General features: G+C 48.6%; 1 protein-coding gene across 2 annotated transcripts in view; it reads right to left on the reverse strand.

Moving 5' to 3' along the window:
* Nucleotides 1–19,334, reverse strand: part of Rhce (Rh blood group CcEe antigens) — a 33,775-nt gene that overhangs the window by 5,830 nt on the left and 8,611 nt on the right. Inside the window, exons 2-6 of one of the 2 annotated variants that reach the window (XM_032896343.1) lie at nt 17,744–17,930; nt 14,542–14,704; nt 9,143–9,305; nt 7,582–7,745; nt 4,810–4,947 (exon numbers count right to left, since the gene is read on the reverse strand). In XM_032896343.1, coding sequence (XP_032752234.1) covers nt 4,810–4,947; nt 7,582–7,745; nt 9,143–9,305; nt 14,542–14,704; nt 17,744–17,930 — 815 coding nt within the window. The remainder of the gene's footprint in view (nt 1–4,809; nt 4,948–7,581; nt 7,746–9,142; nt 9,306–14,541; nt 14,705–17,743; nt 17,931–19,334) is intronic. The other variant, XM_032896349.1, reaches the window with a different exon arrangement.

Here is a 19,334-nt window from a genome sequence, read left to right on the forward strand (position 1 = left end):
GGACTCAGTGTCCTACATGTGGTGCACACAAATACTGTACTGGCTGGTTTTGTGTGTCAACCGGACACAAGCTGGAGTTATCCCAGAGAAAGGAGCCTCCCGTGAGGAAATGCCTCCACAAGATCCGGCTGTAAGGCATTTTCTCAATTAGTGAGCAAGGATGGGAGGACCCCTTGTGGGTGGTGCCGTCCCTGGCCTGGTCTATGAAAAAGCAAGCTGGGCAAGCCAGGGGAAGCAATACAGTAAGCAGCATCCCTCCATGGCTTCTGCGACAGCTCCTGCCTCCAGGTTCCTACCCTGTGTGAGTTCCAGTCCTGACTTCCTTTGGTGATGAACAGCAATGTGGGAGTGTAAGCTGAATAAACCCTTTCCTCTCCAACTTGCTTCTTGGTCATGGTGTTTTGTGCAAGAAAAGCTGAGGATGTAGGTCAATGGGAGAATGCCTGCCTACAAGATACAAGACTCTGGGTTCCATCCACAGGCATGAGTAGATGTGCACACACACACACACACACACACACACACACACACACACACGCAGATGATTTAGTGGCTGTGGCTATGGGATGAGGACTGGGATTCTGCTATTCTGACAAACTCTCAGGTGATGTTGTTACAGTTGGAATGTGACACGGCCTCCACGGGCTTATGGGGTTGAATATCTGCCCCCTCCCCGATGGTCCTGGTCTAGGAAATTGTAGACCCTTTTAGGAGGAGCCATCTGCTAGAAGTAAGTTCCTAGGAGTTAGGTCTTATACGTTCCAAGCTAGCTCCATTTCCAAGCTTCCGACTTCATGGTCCACTGACATGTGAACAGGCAGCCGCTACGGACTCCGGCCGCCGGAGAGCCACTGCCGACCACGCTTTTCCCACCGTGGTGGATGGTATCCCTGAAAACCAGGAGCCAAAACAAAAACATTTCCCCCTTAAGTTGCTTCTGGGTGATACTCAGTGACAGAGCCAAGGAAAACAGCCGACACACTTAGTTGCCAGTACTAACTGTCGTGTCCCATTTCGAGTAGAAGAAGGTCTGACACAGATGCCATTCATCTTTGAGGCTGACAATTCTATACCGGGACAGGGGACCAATACTGTAGAGTGTTAGGTGACACCCCTGGCTTCTAGTTTCTACAGTTCAGCAGCATGCCAACCAAGAATGTCTCTTGTTCTTGCCAAATGTTTCCCATCCACAGGACAACAGGAGAGGAGGGGTCAGGATGACAGCATCTGTCTGAATGGCCGTCTGTCCCACCATCCCCCCATTTCTGCCCTCAGCAGGTCTGAGGAGACACGAATTTCCTTAGGCTTCTTCTCTCCTTATTGTCCCCTCTGTCTCTAGAGGAAACATCCAGGCCCCTGGTTATTCCGAGAGACATCCCAGCAATTCCTACCTCTTGGGATGCTGGTCTCACCAAAGTCCTGGCTAACACAAACCTCCTGCTGTGATCATACCCAATTCTCTGGGCTGGGTCATACACTCTTCCCACTGAGCATTTGAAGGCACTGTCCCCGCATGGAATGCCTTTCCCCCTTTGCCTGGCTAAGCCCACTTCCTGCCCACTGCTCATCCAAGGCCACCTCCCCTCTGGAAGTACTAGCTTCTACTCCAACCTGTCCTAGGCTAGCTTCTGGTGTTTATCGGTGCATCGTGTCTATCTGGGGTAGAAGGAAGATTAAAGTGTGCACGGCGAAGGGCTGACAGGATGAATAAGCAAATGACTCATCTTCAAAGTGACAAAGCCACCCCGACCGGGCGAAACAGTCAAGGGAACTGCGGCACCAGGACACCGAGCGACTGGTGCTGGCTTGTCTTATGTCGACTTGACACAGCTAGAGTTGTTTTGGAGGTGAGAACCTCAGCTGAGAAAATGCTTGTGGGGGCATTGTCTTGATTGGTGATTGATGTGAGAGGGCCTGGCTTACTGTGGATGGTGCCGCCTCTCCGTGGTCATGGGCTTTAAAAGAATGAAAGCTGAGACAGCCATGGGGAGCCAGCCATGGGAGCCAGCCAGTGAGCAGCACTGTCTATACTCCAGGTCCTGCCTCCCATCCCTGACTGCTTCTGTGGCTGTCTGTCTTCTTGTGTTAATGTGGCTTCCCAAAATAGATTGTACAGGAATCCACATGTCCACCTATAAGACATAGAGGGACCCTGTCCCCAGTTGGTTTTCTTTGGTAAATAAAAATGTCAATGGCCAATGGCTGAGCAGGGTAGATAGAGGTGAAACCTTAGGATTTTCTCGGCTGTGGGACCAAGAGGAGGAGGAGGAAGGAGGGATCCGCCATGCTGGGAGAAAGAGAGGAAAGATGTCATGTCTGAGAAAGTGGGGGACAGAGAACATAGCAGCCATGTAAGAGCTGGGGGAAGGGGAGATAATGGTCCCAGAGGGCTCCCCGACTGGATCCAGAGCAGCAAAGATAGAATATTGGATTTAGTAAGTAATGACTTGGAAATATTGGAGGCAGGTGGATTAGCCACGTGAAGGTTAGAAAGTAGGCCAGCCACTGAGCTGTTCTAGCCATATCAAAATATAATAAGGCTCATGTGTGTGTGTGTGTGTGTGTGTATGTGTATGTGTGTGTGTGTGTGTGTGTGTGTGTGTGTGTGTGTGTGCTTATGTGTGTGTGTGTATGTGTGTATGTGTATGTGCATGTATGTGTGTATGTGTGTGTGTGTGCGTGTATGTATGTATGTGTGTGTATGCTTACTGTGTGTGTATGTATGTGTGTATGTGCATGTGTGTGTATGTGCATGTATGTATGTGTGTGTGTGTGTGTGTGTGTGTGTGTGTGTGTGTGTGTGTGCCTGTGTGTCTTTCATTCCAAAACCCAGAACACGGGGTTGGGGATTTAGCTCAGTGGGCTTGCCCTAGCAGGCAGGTCCCCAGCTCCAAAAAAAAAAAAAAAAAAAAGAAACCCAGAACACTGGGGCAGGTAGCAAGGAGCACACCACCATCAGTTTGTATCTATTCAAATAATTAATTAGGCGCTGCCACAGTTTACCAACTGTAAGGAAATAAACCCTTTTCTCCCCGGGTTGCTCTTGGTCATGGTATTCTATCACAGCAATGGAAACAATAACTATGACAGGACCCAAGCCCAATGGTGTCTGTCGCCTTCTGAGCCATCTCTACTATGTGACAACTGCTCTCATCTCAGGGTATCACAGTCAGAAGAGATAAGAGACATTTGTTCCCACTGCAGATGAAAAGCAGACAGGCAGGAGAGATGGGTCAGTGGTTAGAGCACTGGCTGCCATTCCAGAGGACCCAGGTTCAATTCCCAGCACCCACATGGTGGCTCACAACTGTCTGTAACTCCAGTTTCAATGTATCTGACGCCCTCACACCGATGAAAGAAGCTGTTAACAAGAAAGAAAAGGGGGTTGGGGATTTAGCTCAGTGGTAGAGCGCTTGCCTAGCAAGCGCAAGGCCCTGGGTTCAGTCCCCAGCTCTGAAAAAAAAAATTAAAAAAAAAAAAGAAAGAAAAGGCCGGGCTGTGGTGATGCACAGCTTTAGTTACTCCCAGCACCCAGGAGGCTGAGGCAGGTGGACCTCTGTGAGTTTGAGGCTAGCCTGGTCTACAGAGTGAGTTCCAGGACAGCCACAGCTACACAGAGAAACCTCTTTAAAAGAAAAAAAAAAAAAGAAGAAGAAAGAAAAAGAAAAAAGAAAAGCAGAGGAATATAGCTTTGATCAAATCAAACTGTTGGTAAATCCTTCTTTGAATAGAAACATTTTCTAGATTCAGTCTTCAAAAACCTACACCTAGGGGGCTCAGAGGTTGAGAGCACAGACTGCTCTTCCACAGGTCCTGAGTTCAATTCCCAGAAACTATATGGTGGCTCACAACCATCTGTGATGGGATCTGGTGCCCTCTTCTTGTATGCAGGCATATATGCAGGCAGCACTGTGTACATAATGATTAAATCTTAAAAAAAAAAAAAAAGCCTACACCTAGATTGGAAGGTGGCTCAGTGGGAAGGGCGCTTGCTTGCTCCCTAACCTGAGGTCCTGAGTTCAAATCCGAGGACCCACATAGTAGAAGTAGAGGACAGACTTATACAAGTTATCCTCTGACTTCTACTGGTACTTACAATAAATAAATAATAAAAATGAACAAATAAATATAATTTAGTTGTTTATTTTTTTTTTTTGTTTGTGTGAGACAGGGTTTTTCTGTATAGCCCAGGCTATAATGGAACTCTCACTGTAGACCAGGCTGGCCTCAAACTTAGACATACACCTGCCTCTGCCTCCCAAGTACAGGGATTAAAGGTGTGTGCCACCACTGCCCAGCTACAATTTAATTTATTTAAAAATTAAAATGAGGGCTGGAGAGAGGGCTCGGTGGTTGAGAGCACTGACTGCTCTTCCAGAGGTCCTGAGTTCAAATCCCACAACCACATGGTGGCTCACAACCATCTGCAATGGGATCTGATGCCCTCTTCTGGTGTGCCTGAAGACAACATAATATGTATATATATATATATATATATATAATATATATATATGTATATATATATACCTGTAAAATAAATAAATCTTTAAAAAGTAAAATGAGGGGTTGGGGATTTAGCTCAGTGGTAGAGCGCTTGCCTAGCAAGCGCAAGGCCCTGGGTTCGGTCCCCAGCTCTGAAAAAAAGAAAAAAAAAGAAAAAAAAAAAAGTAAAATGAGTAAAAGTAAAATCATAGATAGAAATGTCTCTGGGCATGGCCAGCCTTGTATCTGCCCTAAGAAAGTGTCCATAGTTGCTGCATACCACTGGATTGAGGCCGAGCAGAGAGTGGTACCTTCTCCGTTCCTTACCTGTGGACACTTGGCTCCCCAGATGGAGATCAACCCAGCTGTGAGGCCCAGCACCATGGCAATCCAAGGAGAAGAAATCAGGCAACTCGGGGCACCGACAGCCACACCCCCAGACAGCACTGCGTTGTGGATGTGAACCTGCAGAGCAAGAGCTTATGCGTGGGAGAAGCAGAGTTCCGAGAGGGCGCTGCCTCACTCACAGCCTTGCAGCGCACTGGTCAGCCTCCTAGTAACCCAGGCTCCCGGATCCGGAAGTCATCCCTTCCTGTCCATCGCCCCAATGACCTGCATCCACAGGCTCCCTCGAGCTCAGGGAGTCGCCCTCTGACTGGGCACCCTTGAGCACTTAAAAGACCAGGGCGTGATATAATGAGCTATGACCTAATCTCAACACTCTGGAGGCCAGGACAGCCTAGGCTGTACGGTAAGATCCTAACTTTTCTTTTTTGTTTGTTTGGTTTTTGTTTGTTTGCTTTGGGGGTGTTTTGTTTTGTTTTGTTGTTTAAGAAGGGGTTCCTCTATGTCCTCCTGTATGCCATGCAACTCACTCTGTAGACCAGGCTGGCCTCAGATTTAGCAATCCACCTGCCTCTGCTCCCTAGTGCTGAGATTAAACTCTCTGAGCCATCTCTCCAGCCCATCGTTTTTTGAACTTTAAAAAGATGTATTTATTTTTATTTTTTTGGATAGGTGTTTTACTGCATGTCTGTGCACTATATGCATAAATTGCGCCTGCAGAGGCCAGAAGAGGGCGTCAGATTTCTAACAACGGAGTTCGCCACCACTGCCTGGTGCCTCAAGAGTTCTTATAATGGCTGGATAAGAGCCCCAACTGTTCTTCCAGAGGTCCCAAGTTCAATTCCCAGCAACCACATGGTGGCTCACAACCATCTGTAATGAGATCTGATGCCCCCTTCTGGTGTGTCTGAAGACAGCTACAGTGTACTTATATAAATAAAATAAATAAATTGATCTTTTAAAAAATAGAGGGCTGGGGCTGGAGAGATGGCTCAGCGGTTAAGAGCACCTGACTGCTCTTTTTAAGGGGTCCCGAGTTTAATTCCCAGCAACCACATGGTGGCTCACAACCATCTGTAATGAGATCTGATGTCCTCGTCTGGTGTGTCTGTGTATAATAAATAAATAAACGCTGACTTAGCCCTAGATCTGGCTCAGATCTCCAAAGCCACTGTTACTATCTTCATTGGTAATAGCTACTGCTGCTTGGGTCCCTGTGCCCACGCTCAGCTCCAGGATGCTGTCCCTGGCTCCTGGGTCACACCTCCATTGTCATCTGTGCCCCTCAGATCTCGCCGCCTTAGAGCTCTGGGCTTTTACCTGACACCTACTTCTTAGCCTTCCTCAGCAACCCTGCCTTGTCTGCTAGAATTCCTGTCACCACCACGTTCACTTGTGGGCACACCAACCTCCCTATGGTTGGATTGTGCTGGGAGCCTGTCATTGTGGCCAGGTTCCCTCAACCCCATCCCTCCCCCACTCCTACTCCATCTGTCAGCTCTTAGTGCCTCTGGGTAGCTGAGCCTGCCTTTCTCCTCTCATCCATCCCTCTCCACAAGCTGTCTCCCAATGTATCAGTACCCATACCAGGACCCACTACACATTAGGTACTGTTCTCTATATTCTCCTGTCTCTCTCTCTCTCTCTCTCTCTCCTCTCTTCTTCTCTCTTTCTTCCTGCTTTCCTTTTTTTTGTTTGTTTTTTTTTTTTTTGAGACAGGCTTTTCTCTATGTAGCACTGGCTGTCCTGGAACGCACTCTGTAGACCAGGCTGACCTCGAACTCACAGAGATCCACCTGCCTCTGCCTCCCCAGTGCTGGGATTAAAGGCATTCTCCACCACCTCCCAGTGAAATTTCTTGAGGGGAGAAAGAAAGGCTGGCTAATCTTTTTTTATTTAATTTTTTTAAAGATTTATTTATTTAATTCATGTATGTGGGTACATTGTCACTGTCTTCAGACACCAGAAGAGGGCATCGGATCCCCAGGACAGATGGTTGTGAGTCACCATGTGGTTGCTGGGAATTGAACTCAGGACCTCTGGAAGAGCAGTCAGAGCTCTTAACCGCTGAGCCATCTCTCCAGCCCTTTATTTAATTTTTTAAAGATTTATTTACTATGTATAGAGTTCTGCCTGCATGTACACTTACTTGCACACCCAAAGAGGGCATCAGATCTCATTACAGATGGTTGTGAGCCACCATGTGGTTGCTGGGATTTGAACTCAGGACCTCTGGAAGAGCAGACAGTGCTCTTAACCACTGAGCCATCTCTCCAACTCCAAGACCAGCTAATCTTATTCCAGCCCGCTCTGCTGGCTCTTACTCCTGGTGGTTGGCTTCAACAACTAGCAGAAATGGGGTCTACAATCAGGTCTATAGGATTAATATTGATTTTTTGTATGTGTAGTGGTGTTTTGCCTGCATGTATGTCTGTGAGAGGGTGTAGGACCCCTGGAACAGTTATAGACAGTTGTGAGCTACCATGTGGGTGCTGGGAATTGAACCCAGATCCTCTGGAAAAGCAGCCAGGGCTCTTAACTCCAGCCCCAATATTGATTGATTTAAACACACACACCAACCCCCAGATGGCCTGTCCCATCTCTGGTACCTTGATGGTCCCTGCATGACGAACATGGAAGGGCCTATTACTGGAGCATTCTCGCCCATAGCCTGGCCCTTTGGGTAAGGGCCATAAACATAGGTGTTATGCCCAGAGATATACAAGCTGCCCAAGAGGCAGCCTCCCTTCTTACCATGTTGATCTTCCCTTTGGGGTGACTCAGGGCAGACATGGAGGTGGCCGTCACCGTGCTGACTGCCAGGGCGTAATAGGTGTTGAACACAGCGTTCTTTTTCTTTGTCCCTTCCAGGAGAGCAGAGTTGATACTTGGCCAGAATATCCACAAGAAGAGGGTGCCTGGAGGGCAGAGGGCCATTAGCTAGAACCAAGCCCCGACTCTGAAATCACAGTCTTCCAGGGTAACAGAGGAATGGCCGGAAGCTAGCAAGTGAAGCCGGTCACTCTCCAGTTTGGTGACTAGTCACCTCCCCCTGGCCCCTTGAAGTCCCAGGTTGGTGGGAAGCAGACAACGCATTTTTCAGACCAGAGATCTAAGGCCCAGAAAGCTGAAATCTTACAAACGCCGGCTCTCACTCTAGTCTTTGAAGGCCAAGTGCTTTCTTTTACCATGCAGTGCTGGAGGCTAGAGACAGCTCAGTGATTAAGAGCACTGGCTGCTCTTACAGAGGTCCTGGGGTTTTTCTCCCAGCAACCACGTGGTGACTCACAACCATCTGTCACCCCAGCTCTGGGGGATTCAAAAGCCACACACATGGGGCACATGCATGCATGCAGGCAAAACAGTCATACACAAGTCTATTTTTTATAAAAATATGTGTGGTCACCCATACCTGTTACCTCAGTTCTTAGGACATAAAGGAAGGAAATCACAGTGAGTTCAAAGCCAGCCTGAGCTACATAGTAAGGTACAGGCTAGCCTAGGCAGCTAGGTGAGATTGTCTCAAAACAAAAATCTTCCTCCTGGGCTGGAGAGATGGCTCAGTGGTTAAGAGCACTGATTGCTCTTCCAGAGGTCCTGAGTTCAATACCCAGCAATCACATGGTGGCTCACAACCATCTGTAATGAGATCCGATGTCCTCTTCTGGTGTATCTGAAGACAGCTACAGTGTACTCATATATAATAAATAAATAAATCTTTAAAAAAAAGGGGGGGTTGGGGATTTAGCTCAGTGGTATACACATGCATATACATACTAGAAGAAGGCATAGAACCATCTGGAAACGGAGTTATAGGCAGTTGTGAGCCACCTTGTGGGTGCAGGGAGCAGAATCCAGTTCACCTGCAAGAGCAGCCAGGGCTCTAATCATTGTGCCATCTCCCCAGCTCCCCCACACTTGCATTTCTTATTCTCAATTCTTGCTTTTCTTCACAATGTTAACTTGTCAATAGGCTTCCTTATTGTTAGAGACAAAAATGTTAGATGAACACTTAGAAGTCCAATGGAACAAGCCTCACTGAACTTTCAATCCTCCTGCCTCAGCTTCCCGAGTATTGTAGTCCAGGGGTGCATCACCACACCCAAGTCTCTGCTGAATGTTATTGGAGAGAGGTTCCCTAAAAGGAAAGGCTTAACCCAAAGCTATGGAGTCAGCAACATTATTAGACACTAAGGGACTTTATGGGAGGCAAAGGGACATCCGGGGTCAGAGGCCAAGGGACGTTTTCTCAGCAGGGCTTGTGTAGAGCATCTGGACTCTGTTCAGGTGGACTACCCAGCCCTCTGGTCCTTACCCAGCATGGCAAACAGACTGGAGCTCGTGGTCATTCGAACCTTTTCTGTCTGGGCGTTCTCATGCCTTCTCCTGGGCAGAAACCTGGAAAGCCTCCACGCCACAGTCAGCCCAAAATAGGCCCCAAACACGTGCCCGTACATCATGATTGTGTGGTCTTCCATCTGCAACAGAGTGCAGCAGTGTGGTAAGTGTCCACGTTCTAGGCAAAGAGGCTGCTGCCTACCTGAGACAGTCCTGAGTTTCCTGAGGGAGGTATGACTTGAGCTTATCCAGCCCAGCCCCGCTTCCACCTCAGCAGAGCCAGTGGGCAGCTAAGCCTGGAGTGACAAGTAACACAGCCTGCCCTGTAACAGCATGCCACACAGCTGGCTAGACTCTGGGTGCACCCTAATCAGGCCTCATACACAGTAAGTTTTATAAGCCTTGGGCCTCATTCTTAGTGGATTTCCAGTAAAGGCTGTTTTCAGGGTCTTCCAAAAAACCCACTCAGGACTGATGGACTCTTCACTCCCTACTGCTGCTGCTGCCTTGGCCAAAGCCACCTTCATTCAGGGCTACTTCAAATTTCTGCCATAACCTTCCAACAGAGCTTCCTGTTTCCACCCTTGTCCCTGTGAAATGTTCTCCAAACATCTGTAGAAACCTGCCACTTGCCTTCTCAGAATCCTCCAGGGGTTTCTGCTCCCCTCAAAGTCTCCTCTCCATGACCCGCAGGGAGACCCTGTGAGCTCTGCTTTTGCTCCTGCCTCACCTCTCCCCCCTCCACACCTCCACTCTGCCTGATTCCAACTCCTCACACCTCCCCCTGCCGGCTCTCACTACACCAGCTTGAAATGTTTGATGGGCAGAGGGGGGATGGGCAGGGAGGAAGCAGTGGTCAGCTCTTAGGGATAAGCAACAAGCAGGTACATCTCCATCTGCTTTCTAGGATGACCAAAGAGTAAGATGGGTGAGGGCCTCTGGATAGACACAATCTCCATACACGCTCCCAGGGCCAGCTGCTGCTGCCAGACACCCTCCAGGGCTGGCTTTGAAAACTGCTTAGTGGAGCTTCCCAACTGGTGTCTGCTGTCTTACCCGCCCCTCATAGTTCTGGACCATTCTATGATTTTCTTTTCTTTTCTTTTTAAGATTTATTTATTTTATGTATATGAGTTCAGTGTAGCTGTCTTCAGACACACTAGAAAATGGCATCAGATCCCATTACAGATGGTTGTGAGCCACCATGTGGTTGCTGGGATTTGAACTCAGGACCTCTGGAAGAGCAGCAAGTGCTCTAACCACTGAGCCATCTCTGTAGCCCTCCAGCAGTTTCCAAGGTTTAAACTCAGGTCATCAGGCTTGTACGGCAAACACTTTAATGTACTGAGCCATTTCCCTAGCTCTGGTTTCCCTTTGTTTGTTTGTTTGTTTGTTTGTTTGCTACATGTTTTGGGGTTGGGGGTTTGTTTTGTTTTTGTTTTTTCAAGATAGGGTTTCTTTGTGTCATCCTGGCTGTCCTGGAACTCACTCTGTAGACCAGGCTGGCCTTGAGCTCAGAGATCCGCCTGCCTCTGCCTCCCGAGTGCTGGCACTAAAGGCTGGTACCAGCACAGCCGGGTTTGTTGTGTTTCTGAGACGAGGTCCCTGTAGCTCAGGTTAGCTTCATATTTGCTGCCTAGCCAAAGATGACCTTGAACCTCTGATCCTTTCGTCTCCACTGCCCTAGTCCTGGGATTACAGGTGTGTGGCCCAACCTCTGGTCTTACCCTGTCCTGATGACCACGATTTACTGTGAGGACTGTGTTCTGTCAGTTGCAGCTGGCTGGATCCGAGGCTACCATAACACATGCCCTGCCCCACAACTCTAGAACGGAAACTGAGGGAAAAGAGGAATATACCCAACCGATGAGGACACCTGGGGCCTCGGAGGCTTCTAGTCACTTTCTGAGTCCAGTTAAACGTTATGGACCTGAAGGTTCTTGTACTAAGTCCCCTCCTTCTGCCTAGGAACCAACAGGGATTCAGCTGGTGCAGGCTGAGCCGAGGTTAGACCCAAGCTGACGGCTGCTGACTCTGAAGGGCTCTCCTTCCTTCGACATCTTCAGTCTACGGCTCCCTGTTACGCTCTTGGCCCTGCAGACAGCTCCATCTGTCATTGCTCTTGGACCCTGAGTTCTCTCTTGGCAGCACCCCAACCCTCTCCTTCTTCCACACATGCCCCAGAGAAGCGGCACATGGCCTCCGCTCTGACTACCAGTCCCTCCGGGGCCACAGAAGGTGACCTGCCGTCTCAGGGCACCTCTCCAGCCAGCTCGTCCATACTTGTGGAGGACTGCTCCCCCTCCTCCCCACCCTCCTCACCCTGGAGCTGCCTTGACCTGCGTCTCCCTGAGGACATCCAAGTGAGCTGGCAGACCACCCTGTGTCCCCTGTTACCCTGCCCATGAAAGAACGCTTTTCCCTCTCTGCCTCAGAGCTGTGACGCTTACGGGGTTTGTCTTTCTGTGTTGTCAGTTTTTCCAGATTGTTCTAACTGCTATGCAGGCATCGCCCATCCTAAGTAAGTGGAGTTTCCCTCATTCTACATCCCAACATCTGCTCCATTTCTCTTCCCCTCTTCTCTTTTCCCCTCCCCCCACATCACCCTCCTCTCTCCCTAGACAAGGCCACCAACATTCTCATTCTCTCTCTTTCTCATTGTCTGTCTTTCTGTCTCTGTCTGTCTCTGTCTCTGTCTCTCTCTGTCTCTCTCTGTCTCTCTCTCTCTCTCTCTCTCTCTCTGTGTGTGTGTGTGTGTGTGTGTGTGTGTGTGTGTGTGTGTGTGTGTGAACTGACTTTAGCCTGGGTCAAGTTGAAAGCAGGGAACCTCAACTAAGAAAATGCCATGCCCCATGCCCTGCCACCCCCGCTAGATTGTTCTGCACACTCTCTTGATGAATGAGAGCCACAGAAGCCTTCTCCACTAAGCACACTCTGCGCGTCGTAAGCTTCCTATTGATTCTTCTCAGTAGATATTACTTCCGATTCGTTGGACTCAACTGTGCCACTAGCACGAATGGCTAAATGCATAGATATGGTTTGGTGGGGGTGCACCCCTTTTAATCCCAGCACTTGAGAAGCAAAAACAAGAGGATCTCTTGGCTACAAAGTGAGTTCTAGGACAGCCAGGGCTACACAGAGAAACCTTTTCTCAAACGAAAAAGGAAGGAAGGAAGGAAGGAAGGAAGGAAGGGAAAGTGCATAAATATTGTGCATAAATATTCTACGGGGGAGGTTTAATGTACATTTTCAATGTTAACTCTTTTAAAGGAGTGTTATCGGAATTAATTCTTTTCTTTGAAATCTAATTTTCCTGTTATGGTATATTTTTAATAATATGTAACCACCTATGCAAAAGCATATTAACTCCATGTCTATAGAACTGTGAATTTGAACAACAGATAGCAGTAATGTCTCGCCAGTCTCTTCTGCTGGAGGACACCTCAATGCTTCAGGCAGTCGATAAAAGTTCAAAGGTTGGGGTTGGGGATTTAGCTCAGTGGTAGGGCACTTGCCTAGCAAGCGCAAGGCCCTGAGTTCGGTTCCCAGCTCCGAAAAAAAAGAAAAGAAAAGAGAAATAAAAAGTTCAAAGGTTGTCAATGGAATTTTGTGGCATTCCCTACTTGCCTTTGCCATGTTTAATGTCTGTGAATTACAGGCAAGGCTCATGGTGTGCAAACTAAGAAAGTATAAAGAACCCTGCGGGGGGAGGGAAGTTGAGGTGTGCCTAGGGACCACAGCTGCTGTGAATTGATGTGGGAGGGGCCATCCCACTGTGGGTGGTGCTACACCTAGGCAGGGTTACATAGGAAAGCAAGCTAAACAAGCCAGTAAGCATCCAGTCTCCATGGCTTCTGCCTTAGTTCCTGCCTTGGGTTCTTGTCCTAATTTGCCTTCCTGATGAACTGCAGTCTGTAAACTGAAACAAGCCCCTCCCTGTTGCTTTGCTTATGGTGTTTATCCAGCAATGGAACCATAACTAAGATACTCTTTTTTTTTTCTTTCTTTCTTTCTTTCTTTTTAAATTTTATTTAATGTATGAGTGCTCTGTTGCACATACATTTGCTTTCCTGAAGAGGGCATCAGATCCCATTACAGGTGGTTGTGATCCACCATGTGGTTGCTGGGAATTGAACTCAGGACCTCTGGAAGAGCAGCCAGTGTTCTTAACCTCTGAGCCATCTCACCAGCCTCTCTCTCTCTCTCTCTCTCTCTCTCTCTCTCTCTCTCTCTCTCTCTCTCCTCTCTCTTGATGTGTGCGTGCATGTGTGTGTGTGTCTATGTGTGTGTCTGGCATATACATATATGTGTTCAGGTTAATGCAAGCGGGCCATTTGTGTCCTGCTCAGTTTCTCTACCTTACTTCCTTGAGACGGGGTCTACATAGCAAGTTCCAGGCTGGTCAGGGCTACAGAATGAGATCCTGTCTCAGTAAAACAACAATAACAACAACAACAACAACAAAAACAACAAAAACCCATCAACATAAAATAAAACCTGTAACTCGCTGGACCACTGCCAGGTGACTGTGTATGACGGCTATTCTTGGTTGTCCACTATTTCTAGAATGAACTGAAACCCAAGAGACTGGGTACTCCCATGGGCAATTTTTCTTGATTGAATCTTTTGAAATGGAAAGACCCACCTTAAGTCCCAATCTTTTGAGGTGGGAAGATCCACCTTAAGTCTGGGTCACGCCTTCTAGATGTGGAAGAAAAAAGCATTTGCTCTTTGCCTGCGACCCTCACTTGCTGGCGAGTTTGTCCTTCACAGGCCCTAGAGCCTATTCCTTTGGGATCAATCACAGTGTCTACTGAAGACCACCTGAGACATCCCGCCTCATGGACTGCTCAGCTACTGGATGCTTGGACTGTCCACTGGGAGACAGACATTGTCAGACTAGTCAGACTCCAACCTGTTAGTCACTCTGATAAATCATACACATGCACATACACGCGCGCGCGCACACACACACACACACACACACACATTTCATCAGTTCTTTCTCTAGAGAACCCTGACTAGTGCATTCTGGGAATTCATCTTATGCATCCCATAATATAACCTTATGAAGTGGCTGAAGAGATGGCTCAGCGGTTAAGAGCACTGACTGCTCTTCCAGAGGTCCTGAGTTCAATTCCCAGTAACCACATGGTGGCTCACAACCATCTGTAATGAGATCTGATGCCCTCTTCTGGTGTGTCTGAAGACAGCTAATAAATAAATCTTTAAAAAAACAAAACAAAAAACCTTGTGAGGCTCCAGGCCCTCACTGTGTTTGACCTTCAGTGGAGTCTAACTACTTGTAGCTCCAGTTGGGATGCTATCCTACCTCCCACCTTCTCCAAGGTCCCTCTCACAGCCCCAGGAACTCACTCTGAAGACCTTCTTGTCAGCGACTCTGATGGCACCAAAGGTCATGGCTTCCACCAGCACCATCACGGCCAGCTGCACCAAGTTGACCTTCCCCAAGACAGCGCCCGCTGAGATCAGCAGCGGTAAGGTGCTTATGGTAGCTCTCTGGATGCTGAGAAACGGACTGGGGAGGGAAGTAGGAAATGGAGGGAGAGGGAAAGGGAGAGGAAGAAGGAAAGGGGTTTGGGGGAGAGAGAGAGAGACTGAGGAAGAGTATACTCTCATCAGGCCCCGCCCACAGAAGGGCTATTGCGCACAAGCGGGGCTCTCGTGCCCACCAGGGCGGCACGTGTGGTCTGAGTTTTCTTTGCCCACACCCATGGTACAGGGAGGTTTGGAGTCTCTGAGCCTCTCCTACAAAGGTCACTGTGACTCAAAGTGACTTTTTCCTCCCCAGGGACACAGCTGCCTGGACTCCACGGCAACCTCACACTAACTTTCTGCTGTGGCCACTCAGACGCTCGGTAGAGGGCGCTGTGAGCCTGCTGGCCCACACCCAGGCAGCTAGTTAATCTCAAGGAGCCTCCAACCATAAAATAAGGATGACCACATTTGTTTCCCGGGGCCCTGGCAGGGAAGGAAGACATTGTACGTGGGTATATAATACCAAAAGACTGGCAAGCACTTGAAGAGGGAACTCGTAAATGGAGGCTGGCATTATGAAGACTGTCAAATCTTTCCTCCCTTGCACAAATGTGCATGCTCAGTGTGGGGATTCCGGTAGAGAAAAACTTTTTTTTTTTTTTTTTAATTTTGTTTTCAAAGTGATTTTGATTGGCTGGGGAGACACGGGGTTTCCTGAGACAGCTGTGCCAACTGGGCTTATCATGGTGGGCTTCCTGGGAGAGGTGGCACTGAGCTTTCCTCTGAAGCCTAGGGATTTAAGGAAGCTGGCATCCATTCGGATGCTGTTGAAAGGCTACCCAGATGCCCAAGGTTAAAGGTCAGCCCTCCATCGGCAGAGGTTGCTAGGTTACCACTGTGTTCCCCATAGAGTACGAAAGACCAGGAAGTTGGAAGGAAGGCCACTACCCACTGATTACAAACCTGAGATTCAGGTCCCAGCCAGCCTAGATCTAAAGCCAGAGTCCACCAGTCGGCCTGCAGCCTCCCCAGCGCTCACGGTTGTTCATGAGGCTCAAAGGTGTGAGGGGAAGGTAAGAGAAGGACATGGGGAAGGAAGGGGTCCTGTGTGGACCAGGAGTGACTCAGTATATGGAGTGACTCGGTGGTCACTGCAACCACACGGGCTATGTTTAGTGAATGGGTGCTTACTGCTCCACCAAGTACAGAAATCACCGGGCAGTGTGGGATTTCAGACCTTGCAGCGGGTTACAGCAAGAGGTGGCAAGACCCTGACATAGGATGGTTAAAGAGCTTGATTCAACCTGGCAGTGGTGGCACAAGCCTTTAGTCCCAGCACCGGGGAAACAGGGGCAGGGGATCTCTGTGAGTTCAAGGCCAGCCTGGTCTACAGAGTGAGTTCCCGAATAGCCAGGGCTACACAGCAAATGAAACTGTCTCAAAAAAAGGAAGGGGATTTGGGGGGAAGGCTGATTAAGCAATGTTGGGACTATGGGATTGTGGGACTGTGGGACCTTGGATGACTCCGCCTGGGTGACTTCCTATGTAGTATGGAGGCAACACCTGGGGAGTTACGGTGAGAACAGAATTCATGGACACACATCAGACACAAGAGGAAATCAATCATTGCCGGGACTTTTGAGGGAGAGCCTTCTAGAAGCTTTCAGAGAACACTATCAAAATTACACTTGCGGAGTGGGTGTAGCTTAGTTGACACAGTGCTTGCCTGGTGTGCACAAGGCCCTGAGTCTGATCCCCAATACCTCACTCTGCACTTGTAGTCTCCACCCTCAGAAGGCTGAGGCAGGAGGATCATGAGATCATCTTGTAAGAGGAGATCCTCAATTAGGAATTGTCCCCATTCAGATGGACCTGTGGGTGTGTCCGTGGGGCATTTTCTTAGTTGTTAATTGATGTGGGAAGACCCGCCACTGAGTGTGGCGCCTCCTGCTGGAATTAACCCAGATAAGAAGGGAAAAGGCGGGAAGAAGCTTGCTAGCATCCTGCCCACCAGGCCTGCTTCTGCTAAGTCATTTGCTGAGAGAAGAACCAGCATTCCCAGTCTTCCACTGTGGACTAAGGACCAGTCACCCCACCCTATCCCACCCCACCCCCCAGGACTGAGCAAGGTCATCGGCCTCGAGTGTGATAGCTACTGTGGGGCTGTGCCACCTGCTGAAGTACACAGCCTCGAGGCCAAGTACCTGCAGTGGTCTCTGCTGTCAGGTGTGAGGTGTCCGTTATCACTATTTTAATGTAACCTAATTCGATAAATTCTTTTTAAAAATTTTCTGAGACTAGGTTTCTCTGTGTGGCCCCAGATGGCCTGGAACTCGGTCTGTAGACCAGGCTGACCTTGAACTCAGATATCCACCTCGCCTCCTGAGTGCTGGGATTAAAGGCGTGCGCATCACACTCAGCTCGATAAAGTCCTCTAATATAGAAATACATGTCCTGTTGGTTCTGTTCCTCTAGAGAAGCCCGACTAAGCTATATTTATTAATTAATCTGATATTCCCTTATATAAGTATCACCCAGGTGACCCTCCTCCCCACCTCCAGGGTTCCTCAGTGTAGCCCTGGATGTCCTGGAACTCACTCTGTAGACCAGGCTGACTTCCTACCTAGGGCTCCAGAGTGCTGTGATGAAAGGCGTGCATAATGGTCACCCAGTGCTGGTCTTTGTCTTTAAAATGGTGCCTCTCTGGGTGACAGTTCTGTTTCCTTTTGCTCTGTTGTTTGTTTACTCTTCTTCTTCTTACTTTCCCTTCTAACCTCTTTCCATTGTTCATGACAATCCAAGTCATTAATAACAAAATAGGGAGAACCCAGGGAGGGCTACAGCTCCAGATCCCTCGGGTACCACAGGGTTGGCATAACCATACCCAGTAGGGCCAATTAAGTCAAATTTTTGTATAAGCAATGAAAATCTTGTAAAAACAAAAAACAAAAAACGAAAAAAACAATGTATCCTTCGTATTTCATATGCCAGAGAGAAGAGGGGTCAAGAGGTCATGATCCTCTAGAACCTTCCACCTCCACATTCAAAGTGCCCATGTGACCCAGTTCCTTTCAGTTACCTGGATGGATTGTTGATCATGTTCCAATCGAGGACCCAATTCAGGAAATAGTCCAGCAAGATTGTCCCCTGTACCCCAAGGGCCAACATGAAGAAGCTGAAGGCCACACTGCTCCAGCCGTGTCTCCGAAAGGATGAGGACAGGAAGCCGAAACCCAAGGCTGCCACAAGGGTCAAATCCTGGATGACTGTGAGTGGGGAGGGGTAGAGTAGGTGGGGACAAAGGGAGAAAGGGTGAGACACAGTGACCACTGAAAGGGACTTCTGAGATCATTTAAGAGAACTTGGCCAAATTGCCCCTCCTCTTTGGGCCTCAACTTTCCCATCTGAATAATGGGATAATGACTACTGAGCAGGCAGGGCCGTGGTGTGGGTAGATGAGTGAGAGCTGGTGAAGTGGTTCCAGTAGGTATGAGTGCACAGGACATGGTCAACCGTTATGAGAAATAAACAGCATGGCGTGGGCAAGCTCAGACTCAGGGTCCTTGTGTCATTGGCATTCAGTGAAGGTAAAATTGCTCTGGGATTGTGGGCAGGGATCCACCATGGTCATACATGCTAAGGCTTCTGCAGTTGATCAGTCCAGGTGTGACAGAAAAGAGAAGGCAGAGGTGGCTCAGAGTTCCTGTGGCAGGAGCCAAATCATCTTCATAAGAAGCAGGTCAGGGGGCTGGAGAGATGGCTCAGTGGTTAAGAGCACTGGCTGCTCTTCCAGAGGTCCTGAGTTCAAATCCCAGCAACCACATGGTGGCTCATGACCATCTGTAATGAGACCTGATGCTCTCTTCTGGTGTGTCTGAAGACAGCTACAGTGTACTCATATGAATAACATTTACATCTTTTTTTTTTTTTTAAAAAGAAGCAGGTCAGAAAGAAATTATAAAACAAGACAAAACAACGCTGGGTGCTGGCAACTCATGAGAGGCAGCAGGAAGGGCTGGTAAGGTGGGTCAGTAGGAAAAGGTACTTAGCTCATGATCCTGGGGACTGCCTGGGCCCTCCTGAGTCCATGGTGGAAGGAATGAGTGGCCTCTTGCTCTCTTGCTCCTCTCTTTCTCCTGCCTTCCTGACCCCATTCTCTCCCCATTCCCTGACCCCTCCACGTGCTCATGGCCAGTCTCTACTCCTCTACTCCTCTTCTTCTCTACTCCTCTCTCTCTGCCTTTCTCTGTCCCTACTACCCTCTTAATTCCCCTCCCCATGCCCTGAATAAACTCTGAATGAATGAATGAATGAATGAATGAACGCCTGAAAGTTGTCCTCTGACCTCCACATGGGTTGGCACTCACAGGCCTATATGCACATAGGTGCATCTGTAGGCACACATGCATACAAATGATCAAAGTTTAAAATAAGAAAAAAGCTGGATGGTGGTAGCACAGGCCTCTAATCCCAGCACTCGGGAGGCAGAGGCAGGCAGATCTCTGAGTTGGAGGCTAGTCTACAGATCGAGTTCCAGGACAGCCAGAGGTACAAAGAGAAACCCTGTCTCAGAGGGAAGGAAGGAAGGGAAAAAGGGAGGATGGAAAAAAGAAAGGAAGGAAGGAAGGATCAGGAGGGAGGGAAGTGAATTGGCTCTTTCTCAGTTCTTG

This window comes from Rattus rattus, chromosome 1, assembly GCF_011064425.1.
Source record: "Rattus rattus isolate New Zealand chromosome 1, Rrattus_CSIRO_v1, whole genome shotgun sequence".
In the NCBI taxonomy this organism is placed as follows: Eukaryota; Metazoa; Chordata; class Mammalia; order Rodentia; family Muridae; genus Rattus; species Rattus rattus.